This window comes from Podarcis muralis, chromosome 14 (assembly GCF_964188315.1).
Source record: "Podarcis muralis chromosome 14, rPodMur119.hap1.1, whole genome shotgun sequence".
In the NCBI taxonomy this organism is placed as follows: domain Eukaryota; kingdom Metazoa; phylum Chordata; class Lepidosauria; order Squamata; family Lacertidae; genus Podarcis; species Podarcis muralis.
The window spans coordinates 37,568,208-37,583,887 of NC_135668.1; the positions used below are offsets into that span (position 1 = coordinate 37,568,208).

The following is a 15,680-nucleotide window of genomic DNA, read 5'->3' on the forward strand; positions in this document are numbered from 1 at the left end:
GGCTACTACCTTTTACTAAGCCAAACTGTTGGTACATATAGCCAAGTATCTGGGGGGGGGGGGGTCACATAGCTTCCCTGATGCCTTCTGAAAGGGTAGCTTTCTCTGACTTGTGAATATTGAGTTTGAAGTATTATTATTTATTTATTACATTTGTATACTGTCCTTTATTCAAAGATTCCAGAGTGGTTCACAACAGAAAAATACAAAAAATATGGAGGGAGGCTAGGAAAGGATATGTAGAAAACAGTCTGCTGAGAAAAGATAAGATTTACATTTCTTGCTCCAAGAAATTTACCGTATTTTTCGCCCTATAGGACGCACTTTTTCCCCTCCAAAGATGAAGGGGAAATGTGTGTGTATCCTATGGAGCGAATGCAGGCTTTCCTGGGCTTCCTGCAGCTCTGCGCCACCCTCCCGATCCCAGCGCGCAGCCGCGCGGGGCTCCAGAGGGTGGCGCAGAGCTGCCTGCGCTCCAGGACTTCCTGCAGCTCTGCGCCACCCTCCCGATCCCGGCGCGAAGCCGCGCGGGGCTCCAGAGGGTGGCACAGAACTCCCTGCGCTCCAGGGCTTCCTGCAGCTGTGCGCCACCCTCTGGATCCCGGCGTGAAGCCGCATGGGGCTCCGGAGGGTAGCGCAGAGCTGCCTGCATTCCGAAGCCTGGTGCGCGCTGAAGAGCTTCGCGCACCTCTCCGCAAGCCTGGGGAGACCGGCGCAGCTCCCGAGGCTTGCGGATAGCAGGCTGTTCTGGGGGCTGGGGTCGGGGGAAGCTTGGGCCTGAGGGGGGAATTATTTTTTTTTTCTTTATTTAACCCCCCCCCCAAAAAAAAATTTAGGTGCATCCTATGGGGCGAAAAATATGGTACATTTCTTTTTTACTGCAGATTTATTAAAGAAAGCAAAAGCGCAATTGTCATCTCACATTCACAATAAAATAAACACCAATAAATACCAATTTCAGGGGAAGCCCACATCATATGCCTCAATGAGACATTTCTAGCATTACACCTCCAAAATGCATCTGGCTGAGACAACCCCTTCATACAGAGCTGCTGTGGAGTCCAGTATACCCAAAATAGGTTTGTTTTTTTTGCTGAATCAGTCAAAAGAAACATGCCATATAGATTCTACAGCAGTTTTTACATCCAAGAATAGAGAAGACTCAGGGAAGGGTAGAAAACTGGCATCCAAAGTCCTGCTGACAAGATAGAATTTGGAATAAAGGCAGTAAATGGTTTACATTCTAATTGTATTTTAATTCTGCCTATAGAAGTCAGATTGCTTTGTGGTAAGCAGAATGCTTTCAATGTGGACCTGAGCAGGTTGTGGATGTCCAAGGCAGCAGAGGCTTCACTGGGAATATCATTGGTTAAACAATGCTGTGCCTTTCAGAGCTTGTTTAGCAATAGATCATCAGCCTCCTGCTAACTGATGGCATGTTTTTCACAGTACCCTTCCATAGCAGCTGCTATTAGACACTTTGGAAATAGCTTTGCAGACGCTCAGTTCCGTTCTGCTTCTAAGATCAATACCCCCCTTTTATAGCTTTTTGCAAAATGATTAATTGCCTCTGGGTCCTGTACTCTCCCCACTCTGCCCCCAGGGGTGACATTTGGAAAACTATTAATTAGTATCTGTGACAATGGGAAATAAATGGATGCATTTACCATTGTGGTAGAAAGGGCTCCCAAATGCTATGTCTAACACTTTCTCACTGGAGACTCTGTCTGTCATATCGGGCAATCTGTTGTGCCTATTGGAGCAGGAGTGAGATACAAGGAAATCATCTTAAGATTTGCAATCAGTTCAGTTTGGTGCAGAGCAACTGTAGCTAGTAGGCTAGTGTAACTAGATGGATTTCTTTTGGTGGCTTTAAAAGAGGATTAGACAAATTCGTAGAGGCTGCCAACCATGATAGCTATGCTCTACCTCCCCTATTAGAGGCAGTATGCATCTGGAAACCAGTTGCTTGGACTCACAGATGGGGAGAGTGTTGTTGAACTCGGGTCCCCCTCGGGCTTCCTATAGGAGGGGGGCATCTGGTTGGCTACTGTGAGAACAGGAGGCTGGAATTGATGTGCTGCTGGCTTGATCCAGCAAGCCCTTCTTATGTTGTCATTCCAGGATTGCTTGCAGATGCAGATTATAGAATTATGGAATTGCAGAGTTGGAAGGGACTTCAAGGGTCATCTAGTCCCACCCCCTGAACATTCCTCTTCCCTTTCCTCTCTCCCTCGGTGGCAGGGGTCAGCCACTGGTAGCAGTCCAAGGTGAGATGAGCCAAGGGATGCCAAGAAATGTCCCAAAGCCAAGAAGATTGTGTGGCTTAGGCAAGGTCCTGGCCCCAAAGGGTACCTTTTGATAGCCCTTTCTGTCCAAGCTGGCCCAGTGGACAGGAAGGGTAGGCATATGAAGAGGCTTGCAGGATCAGGACAAAGACCCCTTTGGTATATAGCATTCTGTTCCCACAGTGGCCAACTAAGATGCCCCTAGGAAGCCTTTGTGTCCTCCTTTCCTATGTTGACTTTCCTTTTTATTTTTCGTTTGTTGCTTTAACTGTATCATACAATTCTAAAAGGAAACTTTTTAAAAAAAAAAACTATTTATGAAAACAAACACAATAAATTATGAAATCCATCCAATCTGTTTTGATGAGTGGTGGTTTATAAATAATCTAACAAGTAAAATGAGCCCTGGTGGGATCCTATGCAAGCTGGCAGGAGAAGGGTCTCGTCCTGTTGGGTCTCTGCCTCCTTCCTGTTTGTCACCCAGTGAGAGAGAAGAGGTAGCGGGCACAGAGGAAGCAGATCTTGCACCCTGTTCTCATTCGTTAATTGCATGTCTCCCCCACCACCACACTCCCTCTGTATGTCAATGAACTACCCACAAGGTCCTGAATGGTGTTTGTGGGCTAGAGCTCACATAAGTTTGCTTCTCTCGACCATAGTTGGAATCAAGGAGTAAGCAATGTAAGAAAATGTGTTATGGTAAGAAGCATGAGCCTATGTGCATCACTCCGGAGCATGTATTCTACCTTGGGCAGAGAAAGCAGGGAAGTTCATAGAACTGGCTGTTTTGCCATATTGTTGTCAGCATAATAGTGATGAAATTGCTTTAAGTTTTTGACCTTTGAAGGATATTTCCCTTCCTAGATTAATTGCATAAACCCATGTGCAGGTGCTTTGAGTGTACAAGTAGTCACAGAAGCACTTGGAATACATTTCCAAGTGTTGTCCATGGCTTTAGGATATAGCTCTTTGTTTCGTTCTGCCGCAGCAACTGCACAAAGAAGCATAAAACCAACACAACTGGCAGTGCATATCTGAATTTGTACTTGCCGGCTTAAAAAAAGCAGACTAGTAAATAAAAATGGAGGCTAGAAGCACTTTCTCTTCTGCCCTTGCCATTCTGCTCTTCTCCCCCACTCCCTTTAGTGTGTGACAGCACTAAAAAGGGGTCCTTACCCTTCCCTTTAACATTTACCATTGTGCTTTGCTGTGCCACAAGGCAGCACCTCTGAGCTGGCTCCATCTGCAAATGAAGTTGGCAGACATGACTGGAACGAGCTCAGGAGGTGCTTCTTCTAAGCAGGCTAGGGTTAAGAACCAAAGTGCTCTGATTCAGCCCAGTTAGCTTTCATACTGGTTGCAGGGAAAGTGGCTTTACTTCCCTCATGGCTAGCACACACAAAAATTGTATGGATTCTCATAGACAGTTGATTAACATTTGTAGATGTTCTTTTATTGAACCAACAAGTTACATAAAAAGCGTTATAGTCTACTGAACCTCATGGAATAATCTTCTGGCACGAATCAAACAGGAGTGTGCCCAGATTCAAAGGTTTGCAGCACTTTTGAACAGCTAGAGTTGATCTAATTTAGAGAGAAACTTATATTCACTTTTTTTTAAGTCCCATTCTATGGAACTAAGCTGGCTGCAAAGCCTTTGATATTAACCCAAGCAACATCTTATGTCTTGTTACCCTCCTGAGCGGAAGCATGGTGCAGCTGCCTTTCTGATTTTGATGTTTTCCCTTCCCTGCAGGAAGCAGAGAACACTTTGCGTTTGATGCAGAACAAGCTGAAGGAGGAAGAGAAGCGCTTGCTGAAGAGTGGAAGTGAGCTCTGTTTGTTAACTTTTTCGGGTGTCTGCAGTTTGACCCTTTCCATTTGCATGTTAACATGGTCATTTGAAGTGGAAACTAAACACCAGGCAGGCAGAGAGGCATATGGAGCTACAGCAGTTTTCTCTTTCTGCTTGATTGTCCTGTCACTCAATTTACTATTTTCAAGGCAGAATGGGAAGTCAAGGCTGTAAGTTGTCTGTTGCCCCCCACCCATCCCATTTCAATGATGGGAGCTTTGGGTAGGTCATGGCTGCTTACTGTCTAAATATCTATCTCTGAGCCCCAAATCAGCTGCATTATGGGTAGCATGGTGGGTAAGCCCTATTACTGTTAGGAATAGAGGTGAGTCACTTTCACTTTAACAATGTAGTATTTAGCTGCAGGGGGGTTGGACTAGAGGACCCTCACGGTCCCTTCCAACTCTACAACTCTATGAAGCAGTTTTGCCTTGCTGTGTGTTAATAATAGGGGATTTGTTGTATTATTTATTGACTGCTGCCCATTTGCTCAAGACACTTTACTGTGTAAAACATAGCTGTCAAGTGTCCCTTATTTGAAGGGACAGTCCCTTATTCCAGCGCCATGTCCCGCTGCTGTCCCTTATTGATGGATGTCCCTTAAATGTCCCTTAAATGATGCCCCTTAAATTTCAAAGGAAGCAGCTCCTCTCCCTCCCTCTCTGCCGGCCAGGGAGGAGGAAGGCTCCAACTGTGTTGCTTGGCTGTGTTGCTCACCCAATAAGAAGTCTAAGAACGACTGGGGAGTGGAGCTTGCATGCCTTGTGTGTGGCTAGTTCATGCAAGCTGAGGGGTTTATTTGAATGCTGGACGCCATTTTGTTGCACATGCTGCTGCAAGCTTTGCAGTGCAAAGCCAGGCCGGGGAGCCATCTTAAGTTGAGGCTGCATAGGCCTTGTGGTGCATGTGATTCAGATTCTATTCAGTTGAACCTCTGGTTACAAAGCTGGTTAGACAGTGTTCTCGAAGCTACCCAGCATGAGTTTGACCAGACTGCAGGAGGACAGGAAGACTGGAGTGCCTGGAACAGGTGAGGCTGCAGGTCCCTTATTTTGGCTGCTGGTCCCTTATTTTCAAGGCTGCTGGCCCCTTATTTTCAAATCTGTAAGTTGACAGCTATGGTGTAACATCATGGCCACCAATCTGTTGGCTACAAAAAGGAAAGGGTGCTAATAGAAGGGGATAAAGAGTAAATTCAGATACCAGTTCCTCTGTAATGTTGCATAATGATTTGGGTGGAATGCACCTGGCGCACATCATCTTGGAGGAACCAAACAGTAGTTGGTCCCATAGAAGGGGGCCTTACACTCTCACATTCTTTTCTCTGGTGTGGCCGGTGCATAGCCTGTTAGTGGAGTCGAAGAGCCGAATGGTAACTTGTCTGATGGAAGGGGCCTCACCGCCTCACCTCTCCAGCTCATGCAACTATGGGGAATGAATAGACACCAATGGAGTGAAAGAAATTGATGGATGGCCTATCCAACAAAAAACAGGTTTTGGTTTTTTTATTATCCACCTGACTATTAATTCAAAGCTGTAAATTGCAACTCACCTGGGCACCTGTACTAGCTAAGAAAACTACAACCAGGCAAGGAGCAACAACATATTCTTCCTCTAGGGTATAAATGGCTAATATAAGTTACAGGCATGCAAGAGGCAAGCAGAAAACTTTCCATGAGCTAGTAACTTTTGCAGATGAATATTCAAAACTGGATTAATTCACCAATTTTTGGATTACATTGAACTAAAAACGGGTGTTATAGTTTTGGGTCCTGTTTAAGCCATATGAAAATAAGTAACTATTTAACTGGCCAAAAATGCTGTTCTTCATCTGATAAGCCATTCCAATCAATGTTTCCTCTCTTTTTACTGTAGGTCAAATATCTCCAGTGGGAGGGAGTATTTAGGCCTGCTTTTAATACCAAGGGAACTATAATTAGTAAGGTTGCCCACATGCTAACTTTTGACAGAAAATTTGCATCAGTGACAGATTGGAAGGAGCAATTTTATCCCGATGTTGCTATTTCAGTTTTGAATGAATGAATAAATTTATTACGGTCATAGACCAGAAGATTTCAGTTTTGGCTTATTCTTAACTAAGACGTCAGCAGAGACCCTTAGGTGAATCATCCCAGTGATTTTAATATTGCTTTGTATGCCTTGAACATTTATTGGGAGGCATGTGAGGGAGAAACCCAGAAGGTTTTCTCTTGTGGATCAGTTAAGGGAATTTTTGCTTTTGACTGAGACTGGCTGAGGCTTTTCAAGTCGCATTTGATAGTTCCAGCTTGTTAATACTTTTATCTCAACCTTCCTTGTCTTTGTCCTTTTGTGTGTGGCAGCAGGCTTTAAGTAGCAGAGCACTGTTGGTTCTGCTGAGGACTAGTGTTCTGGCTTGCTGGGTCTTTGTAGATCAGGCATGAGGAAACTTTGGTCTCCAGACGTTGCTGAACTACAACTAACTCCCATATTCCCTGCTCACTGGCCATGCTTGTTGGGGCTGATGGGAGTTGTAGTTAGCAGCATCTGGAGGCCCAAAGTTTCCCCATGCCTGTTGTAGATCCTGAATTTTTTTTCATCTTGCACCTGTCTTCTAGAAGGAGACTTGAAAGGGCCTTCCCCCAGCTGATTTTTACCCTGGAACTTGATTCTGCATTGAGCAGGAGGTTGAACCAGATGATCTCCAAGGCCCCTTCCAACTCTACAATTAGATGGTTCTCTGAAAAGATGGCTATGAGCAAAGTTGAGCATAATCAGACTTGAACATGAAGCCGAAGGACTTTAAAAAATGAATTTAGAGGAGTCTGAAGGAGAACAAATACACTTGCTCAGATACGTAATTCTTAGAACATTCAGAGCAGTTCATGGACATACTCTCAGTGATCACCATATGCAGATGGCGGACTGAGGCTTTGAGATTTGCCTAAGGCCATCTCAGTGAGTGTATAGGTAAGATGAGATTTGAACCAGGATCCTCATCCCAGAGGCTTGTCTGCTGAAGTACACAGGACTGGACTTTCAATGACAGAGCTTTCCTCTGGAGCATAATTCCTTCTCAATCATAAAACTGCCTCTGTTTTACAAACTCAGTTGTTTGTTGTTACAGTATTGGCAAAATTCTGTTTGCGGAAGCAGTGGATGAGCTCCTGGGGCTTAGCCGCTCAAATGGAGTATATCACATATTTGCTTTTGTTTACAAAGATTTGAAGCAACTGGGGCAAACAAGAGCAGCTTTGATCCATGGGGAAATCTGAGTTCCCAAAGTGAACATGAAGCACATATTGTTCTTGGCTTGAACAAAGCTTTATTGAGAAACTGACACATCTCTTAGCGGGTTCTGCCTGCAGCTAAGGTGGAAACAAAGTATGATCAGTGAAAGATTTATTAAACACATTTGGGGTTTGGTGTGGGTCTTTCTTTCCTTCTTCCATTTTCGTTTTCATCTGAAATTAGTGGCATACAAAGACACAATTTGTACTACCTTCTCATCTGATTCCATCTACATGTTAGGATCTTTTAGGGAAGTCATTTGTATTTTTAGTTAATAGCTGCTTTGTGGAACCACAGCATGGGTCCCTTTAAAGTGGTGGGGAGAGGCAATTTCAAATGGTACTTTGCTTCTTTTTTAAAGTGGATGGGTGGCAGCAGTGGTGTGAGGGAGTCCTCCATCTCCCAGCCGCCATCCCTGCCCCCTTATAGGAGAAGGCAGCTGGTGAGTTGAGATTACAGTGGTGCCCCGCAAGACGAATGCCTCGCAAGACGAAAAACTCGCTAGACGAAAGGGTTTTCCGTTTTTTGAGTCATTCCGCAAGATGAATTTCCCTATGGGCTTGCTTCGCAAGACGAAACGTCTTGCGAGTTCTTGCGAGTTTGTTTCCTTTTTCTTAAAGCCGCTAAGCCGTTAATAGCCGCTAAGCCACTAATAGCCGTGCTTCGCAAGACGAAAAAACCGCAAGACAAAGAGACTCGCGGAACGGATTAATTTTGTCTTGCAAGGCACCACTGTAAATCCTGCTGCCTAGGCTGCATAAACCTGTTCCCTGCTGGAAATGGGGTGCTGCAGCCAATCACGGGTGTAGCCAGGATTTTTGTTGGGGGGGCAGAACCTCAGTTAGCTATGTTTTTTTATTGATTTTTATTGATGGGAGGGCAGCTGCCCCTTCCTGGCCCCCCCTCCATTGGCTACGCCCATACAGGATTAAGCTCTACCCTCCCAGCCATCAGTTGACATCACCTGTGACCTCAGCTGATGAGAGGGTGGGTGTGGTTTGGGGGGAAATGGCCCAGTGGCCAATTGGATCCCCTGGTGGGCCAGGATTGGCCTGTGGGTTGGACGTCCCCCACTCCCTGCCTGGAGGAAAGAAGGTGGCAGTGGCAGCAGTATATCAGGCAGGCAACCATCACTCCAGCGCCTCTGAGAGGAAGCCTTCCTCCCTTAGAACTGCAACCTTTCTGTTCCCACTTTGCATTATTGTAGGAAGGACAGGTGACATGCCATGGCTGATGGTGTGCAGCACAGTTTCCTCCACCCCATTAACATTCAGTTCTAAACTGATGAAATAGTCTGTCCTCTCTGCAGGGGACTTGGGTGAGGGTGCTGAGAATCTTCTGTTAGAAGTTCCTGAACTACAATCCCCAAGATTCTCTGGGGGAAGCCATAACTGTTGAACCAGGACCAAAAACTAATAGAAGTTTGGAATGTAGAGAAGAACATTTTGTAATTAATCCGCAGCCCATTTTGTCCATGTTGTTGTTGTTACAATAATTATTACTACGTCAGTTTGTTAATTTCACTTGGGTGAGAGATCCTTAATTTTCTACAAATCTTCTTGAATTGAGAACATATTCATCTTTCTTTCCCCTAAGTGAGGCACCTCCCTGCTTCCTGGTGGTTTTGGATGGCGCTGATTCTCTTTAGAAAAGATCACAGTAAAAAGAAAAGAGAGAGGAACTTCCAAAACCTTGTTTGTGATGAATGTGTAGGCAACAATCAAATCTCAAAGTGTTCTCCACTCCTACATTTGTAACTTCTGAAACGCTCTGATTAGCCACTATCTTCCCCATGCAAGCCTATGGGTATTTGTGTCTCTGTATGTTCTGATAGGCGTCTGATTTCTCTGGATCCTTTAACTGTGTTTGAGAAGGCATGGAAATCAATTGCGTCATTTATCTGCAGGAGATGAGATGGAAGGCAGCTTGGGGAGCTGTTTCTGGCATATTTCAAAGTCCGGCTAGCTCCATTGAACTGAGCTGCAGGTTCCAGTGTTATGAACAGGGGTAAATAGTTATCTGTGAGCAGGCTCACACAGCTTGACAGCAAATGCACCCTATATTTATCACCGCTCATCTTGTGTTCTGTTGGGAATAGCTGGCCAGCATGATAAGAAGGAATGAGCAATGTTATGAAATTTCCAATCTGATTCTCTTAAGTGTGATCATTGCAGAGACCACATGAAAAATCTAATGGCTGTGACCACGTAGCTACTCCTGACCTTCACACACTGTAGAATTAGATCTCTGAGAGTAAAAGATCTGAAATCAATAAAGGGAGGGTCTCCTTTAGTGGACAGTCTTCTTCTGTTCCATTCATATCAATATGTGAGTTTTCTGGACAGAAGCAGTACCGTCTTCTTGCGCTGCAATCCTGCACACTGTTCAGACTGCTTAAATGTCAGTAGGATTTAAACACCTACAGTGTGAGGGAGATGGCAACCAAGAGCCTATCCTCTCCACTCCTCGCAAACGATGCTAATAGTAGTCCCAGAAGGGAATAATTTTGACAGAAGCAGTAGCACTGAGGGGAAGCTTGAAGCACCTCTTCTCTGCCATCTCAATTAAAAGGTCATTCCTCACATTGACTGCATTTTTATTGTTATTATTATTTAAAGTTGTGTACTCTTGAGTGTGGATTCCCCTGTGCCATGCCTAAAGCAAACTTCTTTCCCGAGTCTTAACCGGAGATCTGTTTTGCACACAGTGCAATTGCTCTGTTGCTGAGCTGTGTGGTCTGCCTGTCAGCCTACAATCATTCCTTCAAGCTGAAGCAAAGAACAGAGAGATGGAGCTGATGTCCTAATAACCGTCTTTGGTGGGCCTTCTTGTTTTTATTTAGACAATGATGACTCGGACATAGAGATCCATGAGGATGAGGGATCTGACAGTGACATGGAAGACAGGCAGCTAATGAAGCAGCATACGGCCATGGAGATGCTGATGCAAGGTACCTGTACCTGTACACCTGGTGGACGCTCCATTGTAGATGAAAGGGACCCAAGGGCCTGAGTGGTTTGTCCTGCAGGGCGGCGGGAAACAGCAAGTGCCTAGAAACTTGATGGTGCCGCCTACAATTTTGAAATACTTTCTCAGCTCTGGGAAGGGCTGACCAACAAAATGAGGTTGGGAGTCTAAAATATATTCTTTCTCAAGCCACTTTCTGGAGTTGCATTTCTGGCCAAGCTGCACATTTAAAGGAACAATTATGTGCTTACTGAATATGATACTGCCTCAGGCATTTAGAAATTAGGAGCTATGGGGTGGTTTTTTTTTTTTTTATGGCCGGCGGGTGAGCTGCATACTTTCTATCTCGCAGTTCCTCTCCTGAATAACTTCTCTCCATGTTGGTTCACTTTCAGAATTGGAAAAGCATCTCCCCATTGCAGGGGGCTAAGCTGTGGGTGGGCAGGAGAGATCCATGCATCCTGTTTGTTTTTCTAATCGAATCCTCCTCCCCCTGCCACATTTTCCACATAACTGGGGCCTTTTTATGTTTAAATACACAGAATTGTCCTGTCACTTCTAGCATGGCCCTTACAGTAAGTGGAGCTCTGGACTCATTTAAAAAATGGTTTTGCTCTCAGGTGGGGAATATTTTTCCCTTCTGAAGTACGTAGCTGAACTACTGCTAAACTACAACTCCCATCAGTTCCAGCAATCATGACCAATAGCCATAGATGATTCAGGAATGTCTGGGGGGCCAAGGATTCCCCACCTCTGCTATAACTGAACCCTGTGCATGTGGCTCCATCCCCAGAACGGCTCCTCTAGTTCAACCAAGAGCATGAGATGCAGTTGCTCTCCCACTCCTTCCCCAGATTCTCATATTAGGATACCACAAGGATGGCAGCGCTTTGTGGAGCCTCTCTGGAGCCTCACCAACAGTGTTAAGCTGGAAGCGTTAATGCACCAAATGACTTCAGGAGCTCCTTGCATCTGTCTCCGAATGTCAGCTGTCGCCTGCTTTGGTCAAGCGCTCTCGGCTCCTCCTTGCAAAAGAGCTGTGACCTTTACTGGAACACAGAAAGCAGTCATTAGAGCAAAGCTGACATATTAGTGCCTTTATTTAAGTTTGTGTCATCCCGTCAAAGGCAGGGGTAAGTGAAAAGGTGTCCCCCATAGATGGCATGCGGATTGTCCTACAGCTGTTGGAAGGACAGGAGCTCCATCAAGAAGGGGCCTGTTCTGACAGACAGCGAACGTTTGCCTCTCTTGGCCTCTCAGGCAGAAAACAGATCACATATTTAGGACTCTCTAGTACTTCATTTGATTTATTATTATATATTATTTCTCTAAATCCAACATAGCCTTTCAAAGCATCTTCTTTCTAACACAATCAGAAAGGTGTGACCTGAGGCGTTGTTGCTTGCTGAGTCCATGTTCACTTTCTCTTCTCCCCCTTGTCATTTCTGGTCAAAGAGACTACAACAAACAAACAACCCCTACAACCTCCCACCCCAAATCTGAGAACAGGGATACTGGCAGGATGAATCTGAGCATCAAGTGCCTCTTATACCACCTTTGGCTCCCTAGAAAGAAAGACAGCCAGCATTGTTGTGTGTTCAGCCACATTCTCATTTATTCTGTCTCCTTCTCTGCTCCAGGGAGACCAAACAAACGGATTGTAGGAACGATGCAAGGTGGAGACACAGAGGACGATGTAAGTAGTCGCTAAAGACGCTATTGGCAAAAAGGTGCTTTTTCCATGGCATACCTTCTCATTCCGCAACAGGTAGCCTGTCTCTTCAGTTTCCCCTGCCTTGTTTCACTTTCTGTTTCTGTCTCCCCCACTTTCCTCAAAAGGTCCTGCATCTTCCCCATCTCATCTCTTCTCTGTAGGTCTCTTTCTCTCCTTCCTAGTGCAGCCACTTCTTTGCCTTTTCCTGCTGTTCTTGTGATTAAGTTAGGTAAGCAGAGCAGCAGACTGGCAAGCGATGCTTCTCGGAGGTCTGTCTGTCTCTCCCCCTCCCTCCCTGCCTCCCCCCGCTCTCTCCTCTCTCTCTGGGGACAGAGACTCCTTATGTGATCACGTCATCACTATCATTTATTTTCCCTTCAAAATTTATCATATGGCGCCAGGTAATTTTACTGTTACCAAAAGCATTAAGCACTTTACAATAGATAAAGACAGATCTTGATTGACGGGGCTGCTAATTGGTCTTTGCGGAACCTGTGCTGCTACTACCCCAGTGGGACAGATGAAAGTGACGAGGAGCAAGTGACGAGGAGCATGTTTTTTCTGTCTGTCCTCCTAGTAACATTTTGCTAAAGAAAATTACATCCAAGAAAAGACATGGCCACACCATGCTCAGTGCTTTTCTGCTCCCCCCCCCCCCCAACTTGCCATGTCATTGGTGCAACTTGCAAAGGACAAGGAAGGCCTAGCTGTCTTGCTGATAGGTTCCAGGTCATTCCTACCTAAGCAGGGCCCACCATTAAGCCCCATCAGGATGGCAGGCACAAGAAACAGGGCCTTTTCAGTGGTGGCTCTATCTCTGCTGAATTGCTCACCCTCTTTGCACAGGATCTCCCTTTAGTTATTTTCAAATGTGCTTTAAACTGCTTTCAAAAGAATTTGGTTGTTTGTCTATATCATGTAAACTGCTGTTCCTTTTATAACTTAATTGTTTTGGGCTAGAATTTTTTTAAATTTTAGTTATGAACTGCCTTATGAGAGTCTTTGGCCTGGGGTGAGGGCTAAAAATTAAATAATTTGTAGCTTAGGCCTGAGTCCCATTGAAATAAATAAATATCTAACTGCAATTTAACTCTCTTTTATGTCCCACTGCTTTCAGTGGGATTTGGCCACCCTAAGATCTGCAAGATTTCACTCTGTGTATTTAATATCAGGGTTTTTCTTCCCAGCAGAATGTTTTTGAGTACTTTCTGAGTAAGAAAACCTTTTGTCTCTAAAGCAATTTGCCACTAAAGCCTTGGCTTCTCTTAAGTCTGTCATTTTTATTCATGTAGGAGCCAAGCTCCTGGGCTCTTCCCCTTGGGACAGACTACCCTCCCTGGCTAGAAACTGCTGCTTGCGTTTTAAATATGCATTGTTCAGGTCAGCCTGAAGTCATTGCACGGATGCAGGAAATACTAAAGCATTTGCACTTCCTGTGTGAAAACCAGCGTTACCAAATTGGAGCTGCCACACGAAGGCCTCCTTTGAATGGCTCAGGGTAGCGGCTGCTCACTCGAAGTAGACAAAGAGGCTGTGTTTGTTTGGATAGCTGTTTTAAATTGTGGTGTTAGGTTTAAAGTGTTGTTGCAACTTGGTTTGTTCTGTTGTTGTTGTTGTTGTTGTTGTTGTTGTTGTTGTTAATTATGACTGCATCACGGTGGCAGAGAAGGCAGATATGAAATTGGTCTTGCATGTGCCAAGGCCAGCAGTGGACAGTGGATTTTTCTCAGAACTCCAGCAGTTCTCTCGTGGCACACTAATGTGCCCCTAACCCTGTTTGAACATTTCTGCCCTAGCTTCAGAATAAGCAGCTGCCCTTAAACAGTGTATGGCAGGATAACAGCCACACAGAGCTTGGGCTATAATTTGGAGCAGATTCTCTCAAAAAGTGGCGAACTCTCCTTCCTTGGATGTTTTTAAGCAGAGATTGGATGGTCATCTACCAGAGATTTTTTTAGCTGTGATTCCTGCATTGCTGGGGGCTCGACTAGATGACCCTTGGGGTCCCTTCCAATCCTACAGTAATTCTAAACAAGCCCCTTCTCCCAGCCTGTATTGCAGTCAAGCAAATTCCTGGCAGCTCTAAGGAAACTTGGGTCACATCCACACCACACATTTAAAGCACTCTCATACGACTTAAACAAACACGATGTTCTCCCCCCAAAAATATTTGAAACTCACAACTGCCTCATTGGGGCAAGACCTACTGGAAAGAGATGCTGTGATCACTAGACCTGAGCTGTTTGGGTTTCTTTGAATAAAGAGTTAACTTCACTGACACTGGGTGTTTTATTGCTGACCTGCTCCTGACACCTAACTACAGTGGTACCTCGGGTTACATACACTTCAGGTTACAGATTCTGCTAACCCATAAATAGTACCTTGGGTTAAGAACTTTGCTTCAGGATGAGAACAGAAATCATGCAGCGGCGGCAGCGGGAGGTCCCATTAGCTAAAGTGGTGCTTCAGGTTAAGAACAGTTTCAGGTTAAGAACAGGCCTCCAGAACGAATTAAGTTCTTAACCCGAGGTACCACTGTACTTTCAGCACAGACTACCATTCCCGGGATTCTTTGAGGAACATCGTGGTTGTCAAAGTGGAATAAGTGCTTTAAATGTATGGTGTGGGTGTGGTCTCTTTGGTGCCACTGAGAGGGGGCTGTACCCTGTCCACCTGCCCTGCTTGAATTCTTCGCAGGCAGGCAGCTGCCCCACCCCACCCAGTTGTGCCGCTCACCTGTCTTCTCCTCCTCCCTCCTTCCCTTGGAGACTCTGCCCCCTCTCCACAGTGCCTCTTTCCCTCCCATTCATTTTTGCAGTATTTGCTGGTTTCATTTCTCTCTCTCTCTCCTAATTTTTCCCCTTTCTGCTTCCATCTCGCGTTGCCTCTGCACGCTGCTGCTCCCTCTTCCAAGGTCGGGGCAGCCCAAGCCCAAGCCAGTAAGCGCAAAGTCTCCAGAGCCAAGGCTAAGGTGGGTGTGACTCCTGTCTGCAGTTCTTTCCCCTCCACATGCCAGGACCCACACACACACAGCTCTGGTGGTGCACAGCCTCCTTCCCTGCAGCTTCTTTAGCAATTTTCAGCCATCAGTAGCACTCAGTGAAAAGAGTGAATAATGGTGAGATGCATATGGAGTTTACACAGTCAGGAGAAGCCTCAAAAATGTTTTGGCCTGTGTTCTTAGATTTCTATCCAGGGAGAGGCAAGGGCAGTATTTAAAAAGACAGATCTTGGTTGGAAGCCACACCAGAATTAAGCTGAGCTATTTGTTTTGGGGAAAGCAAAACACTCTGTGCGTGCTCAGATATGTACTTTATTGTACAATATTCCTATCTGTTACTTTCAAGGAGGGACATGGTCAAAATGGAAAAGCAACTCTTGCAAGCTGGTGCCACGTGATTTTCTTCAAATCCCTTTTCCTGCCACAGCTCCCCCCAAGGTTGTGCGGTGGAACGCAATAATTGATGTCCTTCCTCACACAGCACCTCATGGCATTTGCTCCAATAAGATGTTGTGAAGGCCCTGGTAGCTGGATGTTCCACCTGCCGTGTCAGAGGCAGCATGTCTCTGAATACTGGTTACTGTT

The 15,680-nt window shown here is 45.3% G+C and overlaps 1 protein-coding gene across 5 annotated transcripts in view; it reads left to right on the top strand.

Annotated features, from left to right (window-relative positions):
• The window catches only part of CLUAP1 (clusterin associated protein 1), a 54,873-nt gene that overhangs the window by 37,692 nt on the left and 1,501 nt on the right, over positions 1 to 15,680 (top strand). For 3 of the 5 annotated variants that reach the window (XM_028705888.2, XM_077918430.1, XM_077918427.1), the window contains 4 exons: positions 4,045 to 4,117; positions 10,256 to 10,363; positions 12,021 to 12,076; positions 15,009 to 15,065. In XM_028705888.2, the coding sequence (XP_028561721.1) occupies positions 4,045 to 4,117; positions 10,256 to 10,363; positions 12,021 to 12,076; positions 15,009 to 15,065 (294 nt within the window). The remainder of the gene's footprint in view (positions 1 to 4,044; positions 4,118 to 10,255; positions 10,364 to 12,020; positions 12,077 to 15,008; positions 15,066 to 15,680) is intronic. The other 2 variants (XM_028705891.2, XM_077918428.1) reach the window with 1 other exon arrangement.